At 49.7% G+C, this 22,485-nt stretch overlaps 2 protein-coding genes and 1 pseudogene across 2 annotated transcripts; 1 reads left to right on the forward strand and 2 right to left on the reverse strand.

Annotated features, from left to right (window-relative positions):
* Positions 1-800: 800 nt before the first annotated feature.
* Positions 801-2,279, reverse strand: LOC136550469 (peroxidase 2-like). Its single transcript, XM_066542051.1, has 3 exons — positions 2,165-2,279; positions 1,696-2,066; positions 801-1,596 (listed from the first exon to the last, which is right to left on the reverse strand). Exons 1-3 carry the CDS (start codon positions 2,277-2,279, stop codon positions 826-828), a joined length of 1,257 nt encoding a protein of 418 aa, XP_066398148.1. The 3' UTR covers positions 801-825.
* Positions 2,280-3,842: 1,563 nt separating this feature from the next.
* On the forward strand, positions 3,843-6,779 carry LOC136549170 (putative cyclin-dependent kinase F-2; annotated as a pseudogene).
* Positions 6,780-13,051: 6,272 nt separating this feature from the next.
* LOC136549171 (peroxidase 2-like) lies at positions 13,052-14,222 on the reverse strand. The gene is made up of 3 exons (XM_066540447.1): positions 14,156-14,222; positions 13,866-14,008; positions 13,052-13,663 (listed from the first exon to the last, which is right to left on the reverse strand). Exons 1-3 carry the CDS (start codon positions 14,220-14,222, stop codon positions 13,052-13,054), a joined length of 822 nt encoding a protein of 273 aa, XP_066396544.1.
* Between the last annotated feature and the right edge of the window lie 8,263 nt (positions 14,223-22,485).

Consider the following 22,485-nt stretch of genomic DNA (forward strand, 5'->3'; position numbering starts at 1 on the left):
CAAGGGTAGGCCGGTCCAACTTGCCAGGTACGAGAGTGGATTGGGGATACCTAGCTCACTGACTTGGTGAATAAGGAATAGGTCTGTACAGATAGAAATTGTCTAATCCATAATTCTCTGTAATTCACTAGAGCCAAAATTCTTTGTAACCGACTAGCACATCTACTATGGAAATGATTTCCGGGGATAGTCAAAACAGTTTTCAGGGGTGGTTTCAATAAGTGACGCTACTCCATCGATCGATTGTAAAGATGTGGCCTTTGTAGTGTCGTGCTTCAACTCGTCCCTAGAAAACTATTTATAGGGTCGGTTGCATTAAGCAAACCTCCTCTCTGGAAATAAATTTCGAGGGTCGACGGATGTGTTAAGAAAACCACTCTTGAAAACTGAGTTCCAAATAGTACAGTTGTCTTTAGCAACCACCCTTCGAGATCTGTTTTCAGGGGCGGTCCTATAATCCTACCTATCCCTAGACTATATAGGATGGAAACGGACTTGTGTAAACCAATGAGGCTGAGACTCTATCTATATAACCTTACCTATCCTTGGACTATATAAGGAGTGGTAAGGGATCTCTAATGGGTAACATCTTAGACACACCAAACACACCTAGATTGACCAGATCAACGCCCTTGTAACCCTATATATGGTGCACAAGCAATAAAACTCTCCACACACATCTGTCTCCCATGTGCAATTAACCCCTTTGATCTAATGTGCATGATGCATTGATTAGTATACGTAGAAGTTAATTAGATTAATTATTTTCCATCATGTGAGGCATCAGAGTTTGATGAAGAGGCACTAGCACGACCGGTCATCGGATCATGGTTTGCTGTTGACCACGCGGCACCTCTTCCTGATTTCCCCGGTGGTGTCCGTCTTGATCTCGATGCGGCCCATCTTCACCATGGCTTCCGCGAACTTGTCCTGCCACAACCATGGAAAGATCGCGTAGACACGCACCAGGTAGTTGGCCATGTCGTCCGAGGTGAGCGCAGCGTCGGACGTGAAGAGAACCTTGCGGTCCAGCACGTTCTGGTAGTACTGGTTATCCAGGTCATCGGGGGTCTTGTAGTCCTGCACCACCGTGTTGTCGGTGCCATTGGCCGGCGCGCAGCTCGCCTGCAGCTTGGCGGCGAACGCCGAGTCCATGTCCGAGGTGTTGCTAGGCGGGAGGCGGTCCCTGCTGAAGGACGAGCAGTGGGAGCGTCCGATGCTGTGCGCGCCGGAGAGCGTCACCATGTCAAAGGCGTCGAGCTCCTTGTCGGTGAACATCTTGACGAGCTGGTCGAAGCCGGCGAACGGCGGGGGCAGGTTCGGCAGGGTCTCGCTGGCGAGGGACACGTTGCCGTCGTAGCGGCCGGCGGGCATGTCGAAGCTGATGCGGCCGCCACTGAGGAAGTAGGACGCGTCGCGGGCGGCGAAGGCGACGATGTCCGAGCACGAGACCTTGCCGGGGCATGCCTTCTCGAGCTCGTCTTTCGCCGCGTCGATCACCTCGTAGCCGCGCAGGCTCGGGAAGTTGGGTATGCCGAACTTCTCCGGCTGCTGGTTGGTGCTGGTCGGGTCGAGCAGAACGGAGGCGTCGCAACCCTGAACCCGCCATGTATCCACATCACAGTGCTACTAATAATAATATACGTAGTGATTGCAGTAAATGGCAAGCGTGATCGAGGTCTTAATAATACTTACACGGACGAAGCAGTCGTGGAAGAAAAGGCGGATGAGCCCTGCTTTGATGCCATCGTCGAAGCCACTGACGTGCTTCCTCACGATGGCCTCCACATCCACGGAACGGTCGCACTTGTTCTCGTAGTATCCAACCTTGAGCTTCTTCCCAGCATCATCTGAGCTGGGCGGAGGCGGGGACGGCGGCGGCGGCGGCGTGGGTGGCGACGGGCTTGGGCTCATCGGAGGATAGTTGGGCGTTGGCGGCGGTGGGCTTGGACTCGTTGGAGGATAGCTGGGCGTGGGCAGCGGCGGGCTTGGGCTCGTCGGAGGATAGGTGGGCGTGGGCGGCGGCGGGCTTGGGCTTGTCTTCGGAGGATACGTGGGTGGCGGCGGAGTGGCCGGAGGGTAAGAGGGTGGCTGTGGGTGTGGGGGCCTGGCGGCTTCGGTTTTGGTGTCGTGGCCGGAGGGTGATTATTGGGTGGTTGTGTGATGGGAATGGGATTGCCACCACGGCCACCATTACCGTTGCGGAAACCTGCTTGGCGGCATGATGCAGAACCAAGCAGCGCGAGCACTGCGACAACAGCGAGCTTAGCGGCAATCATCCTTGCTTTGCTCCTGCTGCCTTCACTAGCTAGCTAGCTACTGTGTACTGAAGTATATATATGCTAAACTAGAACAAGAAGATACAAGATAAGCTCGATGCATGGAATGAGGAGTGCTCTGCTGCCGCTGGCCGTTACTGTCTTTCATGTCTACTTGTAGCTTCAGCTTGGAGTGGAGTGTGTTCGTAACCAGCTGCAGGAATTAATGTTTCTGTTTCTGTTTCTGTTTCGGTTTCTGGAGCGCATGCATGTTATGAGACGTCCAAGTCAACTCGAAGAGAACATGGCGAGTACGTGAGTGAGCTCCGATCCAGGCAGTGGCAGCGCACAGCCCGGAATGGTTGACTTAATTATTAGCTGCAGGCCATCAGCAGCCCGCATCCTTGACTCGATCGATTGATCAAGGCATCAAGCATACTGCATATATGATATATTTATTTAATTGTAACAAAAGGCACATATATATGTATGATACATATGGTGGCAGAATGGCAGTAGTGATTACCCGCCTGACGACTGTGCAAATGGGAGTATATGCATGTTTTCTTGGAATAATCCATGCGATCCCGAGAGGCACTTTGTTTAAGCGATGCATGATAACATGCTCCACCAACGCAAGTAGTAGTGTACAGGCCAGCAGCTCTTTTGTTACCTTCTATCTTCTATAACTAAATAGGAGAATGCCACTAGCTGATTTACCTTCTATCTTCTCATCAAGTTGGATGAAGTAGTGGTGTGAGTTGTGATAGTTGCTCAGCTGTTGTACCAAAGTTGCTAGGATGAGTGGAGCACTCTCCTGAGTTGTATGGTTTTTGGACCCAGTTTCCGCTCAAAAAACTGGATGGTCATTTGTCTTTTTTTTTCTTTCATCGTCTAATAGAAATCGCGGCAAAGCTTTTGCCATCCTTTCGAAAAAAAATTCCTGCAAATCTGTGAAGGCACGTCACCATAGAGGTAGCGTATGTCCACGTAGCTGTCTCTTCGTTCCACCTTCTCTTCGTTCCACCTTCCTATCTCTTCAGTTCTCCTCCCTCCTTCCATCAATTCTTCAGTTGTTATTGTCATGTTCGCTTGGCTGATAAGCCATGACTAAAAGTATTGTTGATTGATTTATTGTGAGAAAAAAATATTGTTCGTTGACTGAAAAAGTACGGCTTATAAGTCAAGCGAACATGGCATATGTTCAGTGCAGGCACAAGACAGTCACGAGCCCCCCCCCCCCCCCTCGTCCGCGTCTGTACAGGGGCGACTCGGGGGCGATTCCACCGCCGCCGCCAGACCGCTCCCCACCGTGCCACCGCTCTCCGGCTAGCGGTGGCGGCGGCCCGCTGCGGCGCTAAAAAAGGCCACACCGCAGCAGCCTGCAGCTCTCCCTTCCTCTCCTCCCCTGCTCTTCCCCATTCAAAATCTGAATTCTCGACACCAAGGATGGCTGGCGGCGACCTTCAGGCGCCGGATCCGAGTACCTGGACCCGGATCCATCGACCTCCACCCCGGATCCGGCCAGCGGCGGCCGGTAGGAGCGCTGACAGGCCCGGGCGCGGAGCCTAGCGGAGGCCATGCATGCGGCAGCAAGACCACCGCTCCGAGCGGCGGCCGTTCCCGGAGGCCGAGGCACGCCGTGTGATGCGGCGGCTCCTGGAAGGCGTGGCCACGATGCGCGCAGCCTCCTACACCGGGACCTCAAGCCTGACAACGTCCTCCTGGACGGCCACGGTGGCGTCTAAGATCTGCGACTTCGGGCTGTCACGCGTGGCGGATAACGGCGGCGCGTCATACATGCTGGGGGTGGCGACGCTCCGAGGACTACGGCACGTGCATCGACACATGGGCGCTCGGCTGCATCATGGCTGAGCTCCTTGCTGGCGGCGCGCCGCTGTTCCCTGGGAGGTCAGAGATGGACCAGCTCAACAGGGTGTTCATAACGCAGGGGGTGCAGGACCTGGCGTCGTGGCCGGGCTTCGCTCGCCTGCCACGCGCCGGGTCACCGCTCTACAGGCGAAGCAGGCCAACCAGCAGGCTTTGGGAACTGTTCCCGGCTCTGTCGGTTGCCGAGTTCGGCATCTTGGCCGAACTGCTGGGGTGCAGGCCGAATAGGTGCCTCACCGCTGTGGACACGCTCCGGTGCCCGTGGTTCGTCGAAGCCGCCGTGGCGGCGCCTGAGGGCATGCCTGCTCAGCCACGTGCTTCGTGCTACACGCATCGTGGCTAACACGGCCGAGCGGTGCGGCTACCGACGCGGTCGCGTGGCATGGTAGCCCATGGAGGCACGCGCGGCTAACCCGGAGGCGGCTCACAAATTCTTCATTAAGGCTTAGGTGCTGGCCGGTCAGGCGCACCTCCATGCCCATCGCGTCATCCTCCATGATGTCAAGCCTGCGAACTTCCTCGTCACACAGGAGATATGCTCAGCGCTGATGGCCCGTGGCTCTTGCTGCGGTGCAGAGCACGACGCTAAGCGCGTCATGGTACTCGTCGCTTGGGTGCAACTAATGCGTTAGTGCATGACCTGGTCGCAGTGTGGCCTGTTGCAGCTACTGGTGGTGGTCGGCCAAGTCCGGCGTGCTGGGTTGGTATGGAATATGGGCGAAAGCCTTATCCAGCTTTGCTCTGGTCCGGCGATGATGGCGCACCTAGCGTCATGCCCCTCCCTAGAGGCGTCGTTGAAGATTCTGCTACTGCTACCTGCTCGACAGAGGTGAAAGCCCCCCTTGCTTCGGCCTACGACGGTGGCGTCTATGGATGTCACTTTCCTTGTTGAAGGCATCGTTACCTACGGCCATCTATGTCCTCGATGCCACTTTGAACTCTCCCTGTCCTCTCCACCCCCTCCTATCCCTTTCCTTTATTGGTGTGTGCCTCCCTGCTCCTTGCTCCCCTCTTGGGTGAGACTGGCCCTGGCTGTCGGTCGTTGCTGATTTTCGACAAGTGTCCTCCTCTAGCGTCTCTGCTCCGTTGGCGCTCTCCTTGATGGTGCTAGAATATCTAATGCCGGGTGGTGTTTCCACCGTTGCCACCATTCCCCTCCAAGGTTTCCTCCCCGTGGACGGCGTTGAATGGTGGTACATGGGCCCGGAGGTGCTGTAGGTGTCGCCATCAGTTTCAAGGGAGGTCGCCATGTCTGGTGATCTTGGGCTTGTGTGTCTGTCACTACTCTTAGTCCCCATTCCACTGGTTAGTCCTCAGATGGAGGGAGGCAACGGAGCGGTGTAGCTACGAGGAGTGGTGCAAGGCACAATGGCCACGGCGAAACCGACGAGTGTGCTGTTCGGCGGTGGCGCAAATCGACGATCGGTTGGCGTCTTTCGGCTTGCGTCTACGATTACCCTTATTGTTGTATTGTTGTTGTTGTTGTTGTTATTTCTGTTAAGTATTGGTGTAATCCCTCTCTCTCCCTCTTTTATGTACACTTCTTTGACCTTCAAGGTTGACCCCCCGTATTAGGTGCTTTGCACCTTTCCACCCACCGGCTTGCAAGAATCTATGGAAATGAAAATCAGGTGGGGATCGGTTTGATCCCCCATAGTGGACCTCAAGAAAAGAGACTTTTTATTTATTTCTACCTCCAACTCTGTCCACCAATGAGATCACTTCGCCTACAAAAACCAACGCCCAAAACACTAATCGATCCACAACCTACAGGCTCTCCAGCGTCCTGCTCTTTGTTGTTTGAGTTAATTCAATCCAGAGCGGGCGATGCTTGCTTCCATGCCGACACCGAGACATGCTGGTCCAAGGCCATGGCGCTGGTGGCGGCCGTGGGCAGGGTTGACTCCATGGTGATCACTGGTGATGGCAAGGACTGGGTTGTCATCGTTGGCGAGGGCGTCGACTCCATCAACATCACCAGCAACCTATGCAAGATGTGGGCGGCACTACGGCACGCAACTCAAGGAGGTCGGCGAGGACAAGAAGAAGGATGAGAAACAGTCGGACCTATCGTTGAATAGCTTACAACTAGTACTACTACCCTACCCGCCGTTGCCTCCTATTAGCGTCGTGTACGACCAGTACCCGCGGTTAGGCACCTGCTCCATAATGCAGATAGACATCTTAGGGCCTTTTTGGAACACAGGAATGCAAAACAGAGGAAAGAAAAAAATGCAGGAATAGGATAGAGTGAAAAGTGAAAAACTACAGGATTCCAAAACACAGGAATAAATACTTTGAGGTGTTTGGATTGCAGGAATAGCCTTGATCGCCATGTGTGTCCAAAAGCACTGATTATATCGATTGATGCATCCTAACACAATATTTAGATGCTTTTAACTAGTCATTTGGTATATTACTTTTTAATTCATCTATACGCTAAGTAGTAGTACTCTCTTTCTTTGTCCGGCTAAACTGTTCTTTCTCCATATACGTTTTTATCGTTTTGAGGTCCAGGTGGTTCTTATCTTGCTGGCTGTTGATGAGTCTCTCTCTTCCTAACGATGGCGACATACATGACAGGGGCGTGCGAGCGGCATGGCCGGTGTGAGCTCGGGTGTGATGTTCTAGCTACGGTTTGGTGGATTTGGGGCGAATTCGAGCGACTCTATTGCAAAATGTAACAGAGTTTAGGGTACAGGAGCGGATGAACCGCTAGACTACTTCTACTCCTATTGATTGTTTTGTTTCAAATCATTGCCAATGTTCTTCTGATGCTTTAGCTTATATAGCTAACGCTCGCCGGCTGTTGCTAGATGGGCAACAGCGCCAACTTCCCAACCACCTGCTAGACGAGCAATAGTACACCATCATATTCGCCAGTGGTCCCACTTGTCAGTCCCTAACATTCCCTCCCCCTTAAGCATGAGACTGTCCTCGGTCGACTGAGGCCTGAACTTGATCTCGAGGCACATCCGCTTCATCTTCCCAGGTGGCCATCTCTGGTGGCATGGAGGTCCACTGCACAAACACCTATTTGATCATCTTGGCTCCCCTCTTCACCATTCTGGACTGAAGAATCTTCTCTGGCTGCTGCACTTGCATAGGGTCTATACTGATGGAGGTCAAATCTTCAGATACTAACACATCCTTTGGCACATGTTTCTTGAGATGTGACACATGTGTTGACGGTCGTTAACATCAATCATAAACCATCAACATAACTTGTATAAATACATAAAAATTATCACCAATATAGGTTTAGGGGTTTAAACTAACTAATTCCACGAGTTTTGGTAAATCTGTGTTTTTAGCAGAGTTTATCTAGAAAACCGTCAAGATGGACCTATTCGTTAAAGTAAATCACTCTTAACCGTGGCGTAAACAACTCTAGAAAGTTTCAGAGGACACCACACTAAAGAAGACCGTGAGGTGCTATCAGGTGGGGTCGGCCGATCCCACCTGCAGACCGGCTGGTCTGAGGGACCCACGGCTCAGTGTCTCCTTCGAATGTCGGTTCTCCACCGCCTTAAAGATCTCATTTATGCCGTTTATTCAAGTCGGTTTGATCTGAGGGTCCAGAATTGATGCTACCCCCTATATATACAGCCTAGTACCCTCCCTAAGACTATCTTGGAAACCCTAATTCAAATCTCTGATTCACATCAAGACACACCAGGAGGAATAGGTCTAGAACTTTCCAATATAGTAGATTAGTAGCTCGGGAGTGAGGGTCGAGTTGGGCTCATGCTCAAGTTCTGGATCTAGTCTTGGAGGCTCGGTAAAGCCTTGTATCTTCACTTCTACATCTTGTAAGACTTATTATCAATTCATCATATTCCTATCTACATAGCTATGCTTACTTTTAATATGTATCTTGCTTAGTTGAGGTTGTCATTACTTTTGTATGCGGGTTCATAGAGCGCTTAGCCTGCTAGTTTACCATGGTTGGGCTAAGTAGCCGAGCCGCGTGTAAGCATGGTGCTTATATGATGCTCTGCCTGTGAGTACACCCTGTTCCCTGGTTGTGTGGTAGCAGCGGGAGGTGATAGCCCCATCTATCCTTTGTAGTCCATATCGAATTGAGTAGGTTCTTAAATTGTAGGACCGTAGTCGCGTCAGTAGAGTTATCCTTCGTGATGCTCTACTGTCTAAGCGGCGTCCTGAAGTGCACAAGAGTAGAGTTAGTATTAACTAAAGTTGGGTATATATACTTTGATCCTGTAATAGACTAATAGGAATATTATAGGAATCTACCTCACCCGTTATTCTCTTGAGTTAACTAGTTTACAATATCTTAGTGATCTATCCCCTGAGTGTCATTATACATAATTCCTATCATTACCTTTACCCCTTGCTCTAGCTATGATGGTATGTTGACTGATAGATACTCCTTTATAATCTTTTCTTCATTGTTTCCCTATGGTAAAATATAAATAATGATACCTAGAATACTCCCGGTAAAATGCTACAATGGTATTCTGTGTGCTTGCGGAATCCTTCATATTCTATTTACGTTAATAAATACCAACAAGCATTTTTGGTGCCATTGCCAGGGAAACAATTGGCATAAAGATTTAGATCACTAACATACCACTTGTCTTAGTAGGATTACCCCTGTTCTGTTGAATTGTGGAATAAGATAGGACAACAAACGCCGTTTCGACCTCCCGGCAAGCTTCCACAAGAAAAGAAGAAACATTGAAGAACCCTAGGGTGCTTGAACATTCACAATCCATCAAAATTGGAATCCTGCCATCTCACAGGTTTGTATTATTCTAATCATGTGTAGATTGGAGAAAAAGGTCGATCTCACAAGAATTCAAATCACATCTCAAGTGATGAAACAGACGCTGCACTACTCACAAATTCCATCATGTGAGTCATGGTAAGTATGATCAACAAAGGTGAGATAGTCTTGCTCATAGACTTTAAACTTGATGAGTAGTTATCTTTTAATTATTGGATTCCATTGCATGTTTACTTTGAATAACCCATGCATACACTTCCGCTTAGTTTAAGTTTTCTCATTTCAAATCCACACAACATGTTTAGTTCCTTGCATACATCCATATTGCTTGCATCTTTATTAAAAAACACATTACTCACCATGATCATGTGAGTCATGGTAAGTATGATCAACAAAGGTGAGATAGTCTTTCTCATAGACTTTAAAATTGATGAGTAGTTATATTTTAAATATTGTATTCCATTGCATGTTTACTTTGAATAGCCCATGCATACACTTCCACTTAGTTTAAGTTTTCTCATTTTAAATCCACAGTATGTTTAGTTCCTTGCATACATCCATATTGCTTGCATCTTTATTAAAAAAACACATTACTCACCATGATCATGCTCTTTTTCATCTCTATTTGAATACATCTTTATAGTGCTTTCATGCTACCTTTGTCTGCTATATTATGCTTTGGTTTGGAAGTACTCGACATACTTACATTGGCTTTTAAATTAAGCTGTGGTGCTTAGGCTGAAACACCTTCCTTAATCAAAATTAGACATGGAGTCTAGTTTGGTTATTGAACTAAAAGTTGCTTGTGTAGACACTGGATATTTTGTTGGACTAACCCCTGCATAAAACTCTCAAATTCAATCTGGGTAAGTCAAGAGATGAATTCACATCAAAGATGAATCAAGGCATGTGATGAACTCCAATAACTTTATGCAAAGAAGACCCAGCTCATTCTTCATGTAAGGAAAAACTGTGAGTATCAAGGTTTATTCACTTATCTTTTGTTGCAAGTTATCTTTGCCTTCAACCATTCTAGAATGCAGCAAACACATAAAATTTGCTAATAAACAAAATCTATGCTAAAGTAATCCTAAAACCATCCTTTCATTAGCATATAGGAAAAATACAAAAGTTATGGACAACAACCCATGTTTCAAATTCATTGCATTCCCTCGAATATGTGTCCACTAACATTTTGTAGGAAAAATCAATAAAAGCTATGTATGTTCATGGTTTGGTATAAACTTGCAAACCTAAACCAAACCACCACTTCAGTAATGGAACAAAAAGGAAGAAGACGAAGTGCCATAAAAACACTTATTCATAGAAAGTGGATGGACAAATCAACATGACATGAGCAAAGTCGAAGACAACATAGCATTGAGCCTTACCAAGACTCAAGCTAGAATGATGATGAGAAGCAAGATGCAACCAACCTCGTATTAGCCAGAATATGCCTGCTTTCATCACCTTCGAAAAGACCAACTCGCACATCGATGGCAAGGACTAGGATGACAAATGCCACTACATCATGGCATGCATCCTCGTATCAACAAACATCAATAATCAATGGAGGTCTGTCGATGGAGTCTCGTAAGGCCACGACCATGGTCGCAAGACAACATCCCTAAGTCATTGATGAGATGAAGCTTTCATACAAGTACCAATGAGGTTCCTTCTTTGACCATAAAGATGACTAACGAATCACTAACAAAAAAAGAAGAACAACTCTCTGCCATGCCACTAGACAATCATGGAGGAACTTGAGTTCGCATCTCCAATGAACACCAACTCGTCAACCAAGAATCAACATAAATCAAAGAAGGGTTGATGGGAGAAGATCAAGCAACAGTTCGAATGCTGCAAAGAAAAGCTTAATACAAGAAAAGGTCCTGCTCAATGGACTACAAGCTCTCACCCAAAGGTAAATCGGATAAGCCTCCTTCAGGTATGTATGTCCCTAATCATTTTAATAAGAAGAAGGAAAACATAAGGTATATCCAACCATGCATTATGCAACATAGAATCACATTCATAGGAGAATTCTATCATCCTAAACTTGATTCTGCATTTTGCAAAATTCAAGTATGAGGGATGGAGTTCTTCAAAACATCTCATGCCATGTTGCTAGGTTGTCTTGGTCATCCCTACCTTTATGATGTGCTTCACTTGTTAAATCTTTAACAAGTAAAAATTTAAATAATTATGCTCCTTTGTTTCACCACACATATTCTTGTTTCTACTTGAATAAATCTCTTGAGCCTTTCAAGCTTCCTTGTTCTGTTATAAGTATGCTTTGGAATACTATTCAAACATAATCATTGGATCAAAACATACTTGTATAGAATTCGGTTGTATAGATAGGGAATGTTAGGAGATCATTTGTAGAAATAAACTAAGGTTTGAGGAATTCTTCAAAACAATTTCACACATCTTTGCCATAACCTTGTTGAAAATTTAAAGTAGTGGTGAACAATAAAGGCACATTATTTAAAACATGGGATAAAGATTCTATGCTAATTAAAATGTTAAAACCAACTCTGTTATAGCATAGAGGATGACCTTCAGCTCTATGACAACACTATCCTTGCTTTGAATCATTTGTATATTTCTTCGGGTATGTGTTGTTTACTAATCCTTTGCAGAGAAGAAACAATAAAAGGAGTAGAAGGTATAAACAAAGTGTCGAGATCCACAAAAGAAAGGACAAAAGGATGGCATAATAAAAGGATGAGAAAGGAATACAATATAGGAGACAAGATGTTCATGAAAAGCTCAAGCAAGGAAAGCTTCAAGCATGAAGAAAAGACCACAGTCATCTACCTTCATCACATGGTGCCATCACGCTCTAATGATGAAGGTAACATCTTAAGGTAAGTGGTCATTATTTAAAAAGCTTCCCTTTGATCTTGCTATTTACACAAATGAAGAAACAAACATGTTTGAGTTACAACTTTGCTTGATTCAACTTGATTAACTCAACATGTCTTGTTCCTTAAGCTTGTTCATAGCACCACTCTCTTGATCCCATAGTCTTAATCAAATGAGCTCAAATTTTGCATATCTTATCTTTGGAAGATGATAGTCATAATCGTGTAAAGTTTGATACATTATAAAAAGATGGACATCCTGCTCCTCCTCTGTCAGCAGCAGCTTGCCGTTGTCCGTCGTTGCTGTGGCCTGCTCCATGCACTCGTCCACCGTCCGCAGACGGACTGTCACATCCTCAATGATGAGGGTGGACAAGTCCAGCATCATCTCTATGAAGAGAGCGATCTGGATGTACTTCATCGGCACAGAGTGGAGGTACTTGGAGACCGCTTCTTCTTCGTCGATGGTGACACCGTGGCTCCTCAGCTTACTGATGAGCGACTGCAAGCGGAGGGAGAAGTCATCTACCAATTCACCATCCTTGAACTTGAGGTTAGCGTACTCCTGCTTCAGCAGCTGGGCCGTCGTCTTCTTTGTGCGGTCAGAGCCGACGCGCATCGCTACAATGGCCTCCCACGCCTCCTTAGTAGAGTTCTTCAGCCCGCAACGGCTCCTTGTACTCTGCTGGCACAGCAGCGAGGATAGCCTCCAACGCTGACATGTCGTCTTCTTCATTGTCGGTGCCCTTGTCAATAGCATTCCAGAGCCGTCAGGCTCTGAGCTTGACCTTCATGGTCACCGCCCACTCGCTATAGTTGGTGCGAGTCAGCGTCGGTCAACTGGTGCCGCTGACCTTCCGCACCGTGCAGCACGATGATCTCCTGTCGTGGCTGGGCAGCCACAGCAGCACCGCTGCTGTCGCTCATCTCCAAACCGCCCGTCATCGCCAACGATTAGTCCGGCGACGACGCTTATACGTCTCCGATACCACTTGTTGGCCCCTGAATCTTCCACACGGGTGAGCCGACCGCCCACCGGCGTTGCCGACCATACACTATGGCTAGAGGTAGAAGAAGAAAGGGAGAATAGAGCACGCACACACAGCACAAGCACCAGCGTTGGCCGGAACTCTGCAGAGGAAGATGGTGAAAACTGAACTTACTCTCTTTACTGAATTGCAGTGGGAAACTATATATACAACTCTACTCATCTAATACTGCACAGACATGTCAAGGCTGCCATGCTGAATGACTAGATGTGACAGCAAGGCTGACTTTGACGCCTATCCCAGCAGGTGAGCCTTTCGACGCCTTCCCCTACAGCGGCTATAGTACAGCAGCAGGGGAGCCCTCTCAGCGCCGTGGAGTTGAGCACCGGCGTCCGACGTGAAGAGCACCTTGCCGCTGTGCACGTTCTTGTAGTACTGGTTGTCCAGGGCGACCGACGTCACGGGGTCCTGCACCACCCTGAAGTCGGGGCCATTGCTTTTGCAGGTCACGTTCAGGCTGTTGGCGAGGTCGTGGTCCATGTCCGAGGTGTTGCTGGGCGGCAGGCGGTTGCCGAAGAACCTGCAGCGGGCCACGCCGAAGCTGTGCGCGCCGGAGAGCGTGATCATGTCGTGGGGGTCGAGACCCTGCTCGGCGAAGCTCTTCTCGAGGTCGTCCAGGGTGTCGAACGGCCAGAGCAGGTTCCGCTCGGCCTCCGCCTTGAGGGACACGCGGCCGTCGAGGCGGCCCGCCGGCATCGCGAAGTCGATGGCGCCGTAGCTGAGGTTTCGGGCGGCGTCGCGGGTGGCGAAGGCGACGTTGTCCGCGCACGAGACCTTGCCGCGGCATGCAGGATTATTCTCGAGCTCCGCCTTGGCCGCGTCGATATCACCTCGAACCTGCGGAGGCTGTTTATGTTGGGCAAGCCGAACATCTCTGTCTGCTCGCTGGAGCCGCTCGTGTTCCTCAGGAGGACGGAAGCATCACACCCCTGAAAACATGCAATACCACGTCAGCAAAGACACGAACACGACCCCAACGTCGAATTGCATGCATCGGCGACGCCACAAGATCGAAGCTAGGCAGCGAGGCTATATGTGATGTACGTACCCGAACAAAGCAATCGTGGAAGAAGAGACGAACGAGTCCTGCGCCAATGCCAGGGTTTTCCTTGATGGCCTTCTCCACGGCCTTCTTCACGATAGGGCAGTAATAAGGGGTACCACTCTTGTTGTAGTAGCCCACGGTGAGCCCTGAGGGAGTAGGGCTCACGTCTGGAAGATCAGGGTTAGGTGTTGGGGCTCCGTCGTGGCAAGGAGGCAAGAACGGGATCCACCCTCGTAAAATGCAGCCGAGGCTACGGCTAGAGCTAGAGGTCCGGGTCTGGCTAGGGTAAGTACCCTGGTGGCATGCCACGGACCCCAGGAGCCCGAGCAAGGTGATCGCCAGGGCGGCAAGCTTGTCCATCTCTTCGCTCGTGCAACTGCCTAGCTAGCTAGCTGTTGGTTTTCTTTCTAAAGCACGCACCTGCAGATGGATCGTGTGGTGTGCTAGCTCTGCTGCTGTGCTCTTCTCGGAATGTACGGGCAGTGCGATTTATAGCCAGCGCTAGCTCCTGGTGTCCAGGACCAGAACGTACGTGCATATGCAAGGGGGTGTTGCCACCACTTGCCAGTGCCTGCAGAAATGTCCGCGATCCCGTGCTTCGCGGCGCTGCACGTTGCGCCGTTGCGAGCTCAATCAGTCAGAGCGCACAGCTCAAACGGCTGACCTGCGATATTGTATGTTTAGCTCGGCGCGGGGCACGCGTACGGGTTGCGCGTCGTCCCATCGGCCATCGACGTCGAGAGGCTGCGATCGATGACTCGGCGGCGCCGGGCATCGTGTGTCTGGCCAACGGGGTTAGATTATTCCTCCTGCATTGCATGCGTTTTGACAAGGAAGAATCATATCGGTCTTGCTAAAGATTTCCAAACGGACCGCACACGCACTACACGGCACGAGCACGGCTGGGCACGGCACGGCCAGGCACGGTACCCTTGCCGTGTCGTGCCGTGTAGTGCCGCCGTGCTCAGCCTCTGGCCCAGGCACGGCACTAAACATTCCAGACCGTGCCGTGCCGTGCCACTGGGCACGGCAGTCCAGCGTGTTAGTGTCGTGCCTTGGCACTAACCCACAAAACCACATCAAAATTTCAGAAAACAGAGAACAGCTCAAATATGAAGAAATCAAAATCAAGAAGAGAACACCAGGCAACAAAATCCTCCCAGCAAACCGAGGTAGAAGGGCGGTTAGGCCGGCTGGTTGAGCCGTCATCAGCAGCGGCTTGAGTGTCGCCCTGGACGGCGTTGGGGCCGGCAGCGTCGTCGACGGGAAGTGGGTGAGTAGCAGTACCGCCGTTGAGCTCCTCGGCAGCACGACGACCGAAGAGCTCCTCAGCATCCCCAACAATATCGTCCTCGTCGTCTCCGGTCATCCCGCAGAGGCGCAACTCGTCGTTGATCGTCATGGAGAGACCGATGTCCTCCTGATCATCCGACATCTCGTCGTCGCCGGCCTCCGGTCCCTCAACGCCAGTGGCTTCAAAAAAAGAAACAGATCTAGGGTTAAATCAAGAAGAAGAAAAAGAAGTAAAAAACAACAAAGCAAGATCAACAAGAAGAAGAAGTGAAGAAGAACAGCGAATCAAGAAGAAGAAGAAGAAGAACAAGAAACAGATCTAACTCACCTCGCTTGACGGAGCACCAGAGGCAACGGCGACGACGACATCGCTCAGATCCGGCGTCCTGGTACCTCAACGCATCATAGTGGAGCCCCAATGACGCCGGAGTCCGGCGAGATCGACGAGCGCGACGAGCGCGACGAGAGAGAGACGAAGACGATTCGTTGGAGATCTCAACGACTAAGCTACATCGCCGGTCAGAGAGAATAGAAGGGGTGTACAAGGCCGTGCCGTGTGCCCGTGCAAGCCACCGCCGTTGTCACCAGCCACCGGACGGCGAAAAGAAGAGAGTGAGCGGCTAGGGTTTCGAACGAGAGAGCAGAGCCGAAGAGCGAGGTGCGCGTGGCGCGGAGGGGGAAGAAATGAGCACAGTAGCTTCCCCCGGGCGGCTCCTGGCTTATATAGGCGCCCCACCGCAGCCCTTCATCCAACGGCCAGCGCTCGCCGGGGGCTTCATCCAACGGCTCTTAGCCGTGCCGACCCCGTGCCGGCCTTTGGAGCGGGCCGTGCCCGTGCCGTGCCAACGGGCTAGCATAGCGGCCCAGGCACGGGCACGAGGCCGTGCCGTGCTTGGCACGAGCACGGGAGAGCCCGGGCCGGGCCGTTTTCGAACCGGGCCAAATCAGCACCGTGCCCGTGCTGGCCCGATGGGCCAGGCCCGTTTGGAAAACTTTAGGTCTTGCTATCGGAAGCGATTTGTTTGAACCGAAATCACACATGCATGGAGGTATATACTAGCTACGGAGTTGTGTTTTGATTATATATACAAGATAAATTCATCTGCTAGCTGAGTTGCATGCAGTTGACATTATTCCTGTGGACCATCAGATCAGAGAAGAAATATACCAGAATTTTGACAGCTGTTCTCCGGCCGGTGTGCCAAGTTGTAAGCAAAATGTAGGTAGCCCCATGCAAACAGTGCGGATAGCTATTCTTGTCATTATACATTTTCAATTTTTTATTTGAAAATAGTTTTTTCATACAGTTTAATTAATTTGTTTCTTAGTTTGATTATATATATTGGTCCAATTTCCATGTTACCCTCCTTGCATCCATGATCAGAAAACTCCATATAGTAGCTATCATCTTCATTGGCTTAAAAGTAAAAAAACTGTGGTGTGTTTCTCTTCTCTTCCTCATACATATCCCATATTCCCATTGGCCGTGGAATATTATGAGCATTGAGCAGATGCCAAATCAAGGTAGCATTATTCGGTTTCCTTTTGTGAACTCCAATGCTCAATAACATCACTGCCCAAGTCTTCTACAAATTGGCTAGTTCCTTGGTTTTCTTCTAATTTAAACTTTATTTTTACCTTGCACATCCCACTTTAGGTTCATAGTTGCCTTTTCTTTCCTTAAATCATCACTGAATTCATTACAATAATGTTATTCATGTCTGCTGGAGTCTAGATTCATAGTTGCCTTTTTTTTCTTAAATCGTAACTGAATGTCTGAATTCATTATAATGTTACTCATGTCTGTTAGAGTCACTATTGCATCTATAACTGCTGGTCCGAATATCGTCCGTGCCACCATCTATCAGTGTCTCTGGGGCCTATCCAAAAAATACTATCTGTGATCTGCTCATGATCTTAGACCTACTCCCTCCGTCCCTGAAAAATAGGCGCTATGGGAATCTTGCTGGTCAAACTTTCTTAACTTTAATTAGATTTATAGAAAATGTGTGCAATATTTATATCTCCAAATAAGTTTATTATGAAAATATATTCAACGATCTACCTAATGATACTAATTATGTACCATAAATATTAATATTTTGTTAAATATATTTGGTCAAAGTTAAAAGTTATTAACATTTTAGGAAACGAGAATGACTCTTTTTTACACCGAGGAAGTACACCTCACCGTAAAACACTTCTTCGATTTGGTTGTTTCCATTTGTCGACATCAACAGTGATGCCAATAATTTTGGGCCATGAACATATAGGTATATAAAGGATCGACTCGTCGAGCTTAGGGCTACAGTGGAAGAATAAATTGAGATGGTGAGGGCTTAATATCTTGAGACCAGTCATGATTAAGCACATGTTTGGGCATTACTCTGTGATAACGGAGTCATGTACACGGTTGTACACTGTCATGAAGACCGGCATCGGTCAAACACACGCGCGCATGCATGGCGCCCGCTCTGCGCACGACGCGCCTCCGCTCAGTCGCTACGCCACGTCCTCTACCGCGCATCTAGCAGTTTTCACAGCGGAGATCAATACAAGCTGAGGTTGATCCATATCCTCTTTCATGGTATCAGTAGGCGCGGCTTGATCCCCTGTCGCCAGCACTCACCTCCTCTTCCGCTGCTCACCATGGACACCAGTCCGTTGTTCGCGTTCGAGCAATCCATCCATGGCGGCTCCTCTCCGTCTTCTTCCTCTGTCGCTTCTTTCACCGCCCCGTTCGACGATGGCGAACGCCGGGCGCCGCCGCATCCGCCCCCACCTCCTCCTCCTCCCACATCCTCCCTTCAAATCATCAACATCAAGTCCGACGTTCTAGTGGTCCTCGACATGGTCAATCCTAACTACCCCGAGTGGAGGTGTTTCTTTGATTCTGTCATCGGCAAGTTTGGCCTCCAATCTCACATCGCCGCCGCCCCAACCGCTGCTCAACGCACCGACCCGAACTGGATCATGGTCGACCAGTGCCTGGTCAATTGGATCTACAACACCGTGACGCACGATGTCATGCGCATCATCCGTGTTCCCGGCGCCACTGCCTACACCATCTGGGCAGCCGTCGTTCGACCTCTTCCGCGATCACCAGCTACACCGTGCCGTGTACCTAGAGGCGGAGTACCGCAGCCTATATCAGGGCGACCTCAGCATCACCGACTACACTGCCAAGCTGAAGGAGCTCGCCGATGCACTGCGCGACCTCGGCCAGCCGGTGCCTGAGCCATCCTAGGTCCTGAACGGCAAGTACCGCCACACCATCTCCACCATCACCTCCAAGTAGCCTCCACACACCTTCCTCTCCGCCCGCTCCTTTCCTGCTGCTGGGGGAGCTCTACGAGAATCAGCACGGCAAGCTAGCCGCATCACGCCATGGTCGCCCAGGGTGGTAACCGCCCACCTCCCACCTCCCACCACCGGTGCATCATCGGCTGGCAGTTCTACTCCTGGCGGCTTTGGATCTGGCAACACTGGCGGGCCTCCTCCAGCCACAGGCGGTTTTGGCAACACCGCCAGCCACGGTGGTGGTTTCGGCATCAATGCCGGCCACGGTACTTACTCCAGCAGAAATTGATCTAGGCGCCGTGATGGCCGTGGCGGCGGCCAGAGCGGCGGCACGCCATCCTTCCCCGCCAACGCTGGATCGTCGTTCACAGGACCGCGGCCCAACTTCCCCAACACACCATGGGCCGCCGGCTTCAACCCGTGACAAGACATGGTCCTGGCTTGGCCCATGCCCTTCCGTGCTCCAGCGGCCAATGTCCTCGGCCCACGTCCCAGTACTCCCAACCAGTAGGCCTTCGTTGCTGGTGGGCCGCATCTCGGCCCACACGCAGGCTACCCTAGGGTGTCTCCTACCTGTGGTACGAATGCCCTCCTTGCCGCTCTGGCGAATGCCGATGTCCCGCCCGCTGGCACCGGCACCTCCGACTGGTTCTTGGATACGGGCGCCATGTCGCACATGGCTTCAGTGCATAGTAATCTTCACTCCGTCCAACCCCTTTCTTCTTCTACTTCTGTCATTGTGGGCAATGGCGTGTCCCTACCCATTACTCACCTCGCTGCTTCCTCCGTCCCCACCTCCACATCACCTCTGGCGCATTCGCAATGTTCTTGTTACTCCTTCTTTGATGAAGAATTTAGTGTCTATTCGATCGCTAACCCGTGACAATGCTGTGTCGATTGAATTCGATCCTTATGGTTTCTCCATAAAGGATCTTCACACCCACCAGGTGAAGCTCTGATGTAACAGCCATGGCGATCTCTATCCACTGCATCCGCCGACGCATCAAGCTCTTCACGCCACCGCTGCCTCGGTCGATCTTTGGCACCAACGACTGGGACATCTGGGCCGCGATCAGCTTGCTGCCGCTCTGCGATCCTTTCCCTTCAGCTGTCCAAAGTCCGCCACCCACACTTGCCATGCCTGCCAGCATGGCAAGCATGTGCGGCTGCCCTTTACCTCTTTTTCCCGTTAGTTCTTTCCCATTTCAATTAGTTCATTCAGACGTTTGGATGTCTCCTGTACCTATCATATCAGGAAACAAATACTATTTGGTGATCATAGATGACTACTCTCATTATGTCTGGACGTTTCCTTTACTGAACAAGTCTGATATGGTTCCTACCTTTTTTTCATTCTGTTCAATTGTTCATATGTTTCTCGGTAATTCCGACTGCAAATTCTCGCCTTCCAAACTGATAATGGCAGCGAATTCGAAAACTCTTTTGCTCTCCGCAAGTTCTTCCAGGATAACGGCATTGCGTTCCGCCTCTCTTGCCCGTATACCTCTGCACAAAATGGCAAAGCGGAGCGCACACTGCGTACCCTGAACGACAATGTTCGCGCCATGCTTCTTCACGCACACACGCCGCCCGCGTTCTGGGCGGAGGCACTCGCCACAGCGACTTATCTTCTTAACAGGCGACCCTGCCGGGCTACTGGCACTGTCACGCCCCACGAGCTCCTCCTCGGCACGCCTCCCACCTATGATCATCTTCGTGTGTTCAGCAGCCTGTGCTATCCCAATCAATCCGCTATAGCCGCCAACAAGCTCAGCCCACGCTCCGTCGCGTGCGCGTTCTTGGGTTACCCGGCGGATCACAAGGGCTATCACTGCTACGATCTGGAGACTAGCCGCGTGATCAGTTCTCGGCACGTTGTGTTCGACAAGCTGCAGTTCCCCTTCCAGCAGCCAGCTCTCCACCCGGCGTCTACATCTCCTACTGCCACTGATGTCGTCCCTGGCGTGGACACGGTGGTGATCGTGTCTGGCCATCCGGTTGCAACACCACACACGCGCGCTCCTACCTCGCACGAACACTCGGGCGCCGCATCGATGCCACCGTCGCCTCCTTCCACCTCGTCGCCGACGCCGTAGGCTGTCACGCCACCTGCGCCGTCGTCCCCGGCCACCGCCATGACACCACCAGTCTCCGGTGCTTCGCACAGGGACTACGATACCACCGGTATCCTCTTCCCCATTCCCCGTGACGCCGACACCGACGCAGGGCTCTCCTGGCACAAGCTCACCGGCGTCGTAGAGCTCGCCATCGCCGCAACGTCATCCCATGGTGACACGAGCCAGGGTCGGTGTCTTCAAGCCCAACCCGAGGTATCCTATGACCACGACTGCAGGCGCCTCCGTCGACATCTCTCCGATTCCCAGCTCCGCGAGCGCAGCTCTACGTGATCCGAACTGGCACGAGACGATGCAACGCGACAACCGACGTACATGTGGCAGCCAGAAGGCGGGTATGCAACGACGGCGACAACTGAGCAGACGGTTAGGGGCTGCTGTGCTAGGGAAGTGGAGAAGCGAGCAGGCGGGCGACGGCGACGGCTGGGCAGCAGGCTGTTGGGTTCTGGCATTAGAAGTTTCCTTGATTGAGACCTTAGCTCAGACTCGCTCTTCTATTGCTAAATTAGAAGACCGGCATCTGCTCCTCAATACCTAGCTGTCCTTATTCCAACCAAGCATAAATCTAAGTTCTTCTAGTTCTGTTCTAAGCAAACTTTTCAACAATAACCATGGTCCATAGACCATAATATCAAGAATTTATATAAATCTATTATGAAAACTACTTTTACAAAGGAAATGTCTCAATTCAAGATTATATATTATACATTATTATAGATTTTGGTTATCAAATTTAGAAAAATTAGACTTAGAACAAACCAAGTTGTGATCAGAGGAAGTATTCTTCATGAAGTAAATACAAATCTGGTAGCACAAAACAGTCAAATACTCTGACAAATTTACTTCAGTTGCATTTAGGGCATCCTCAACTCTCAATTTTCTTCTTTTAGTTTAGTTTCTGTTTGTGCTCCCACTTGTCAGGAAACCAGACATGAATTACAGTTATTGTTGGTATTTATTAACACACACAGATAAATTCGCAAGCGCATGGATACCACTGTAACTTTCACCCGAAAGTATTCCAAGCATCGTATCCACAGAGAAACATTGAGACTAACTACATCCTAACTTAACTAAGGATAGCAACAAGGTTAGGATAAACAGAAGCGTATAGAGGATAACTAAAGGTTTTCTTGTTCTAACTTCGGTAAGCTATGTCTTCTACTATTTAACTAAAGACATTACTAGAGAAAGACACCAGCATAGGATGCTTTACTTCACAACCGGGTCCTACTTGTCCTACAGACGGGAGGTGGACTACAAAAAATTCAAGGAGGCTATAAGAGTCACCCTCGTGAGCTACCACCGATCCAGGATGCAGGGTGCATGCACGATTAACCTAAGTCTAAGCACAACGCTTACACTTACGATTAATACTTTACTTTGACAGAACTGCCTCATCTAATGCCTTCTAGCAGTACTTGTCTTTTATTAGACACTAAGTACTCAAGAGAGGACACTAAACTACGCAGTTCCGTCGAGCACACCCCAAGAAAGAACTAAAAAATATAACACTTTATTACAATACAAAATATTAGCTCAATTTATTATAACAGCGAAATATAACAATGTTATCAGAGTTTCAGAGGAAACAAGATTAATTTAATGACATAGTGGAGCATTAACGTAGTGGACATTTTCATACAAGAGATGCTAGCAGATTTTATATCTTGTCTTATAAAAAAACTTTAGTGAGGGTTATAAATAAACACTACGGTCGTAGCGGGAAAGGAATCATCTCTGAGCCTACCAGGAGGTTTCCACACACAAGAGTCAGCTCTACGTATCCTCCGGTCACCTGCAATAGGGAGAATAAAACCCTAAGTACTCGATTATACTCAGCAAGACTTACCCGACAGGAGGAAAATAAAAGACTCCAAGGATATATAAGGCTA

This window comes from Miscanthus floridulus, chromosome 4 (genome assembly GCF_019320115.1).
Source record: "Miscanthus floridulus cultivar M001 chromosome 4, ASM1932011v1, whole genome shotgun sequence".
NCBI lineage: Eukaryota > Viridiplantae > Streptophyta > Magnoliopsida > Poales > Poaceae > Miscanthus > Miscanthus floridulus.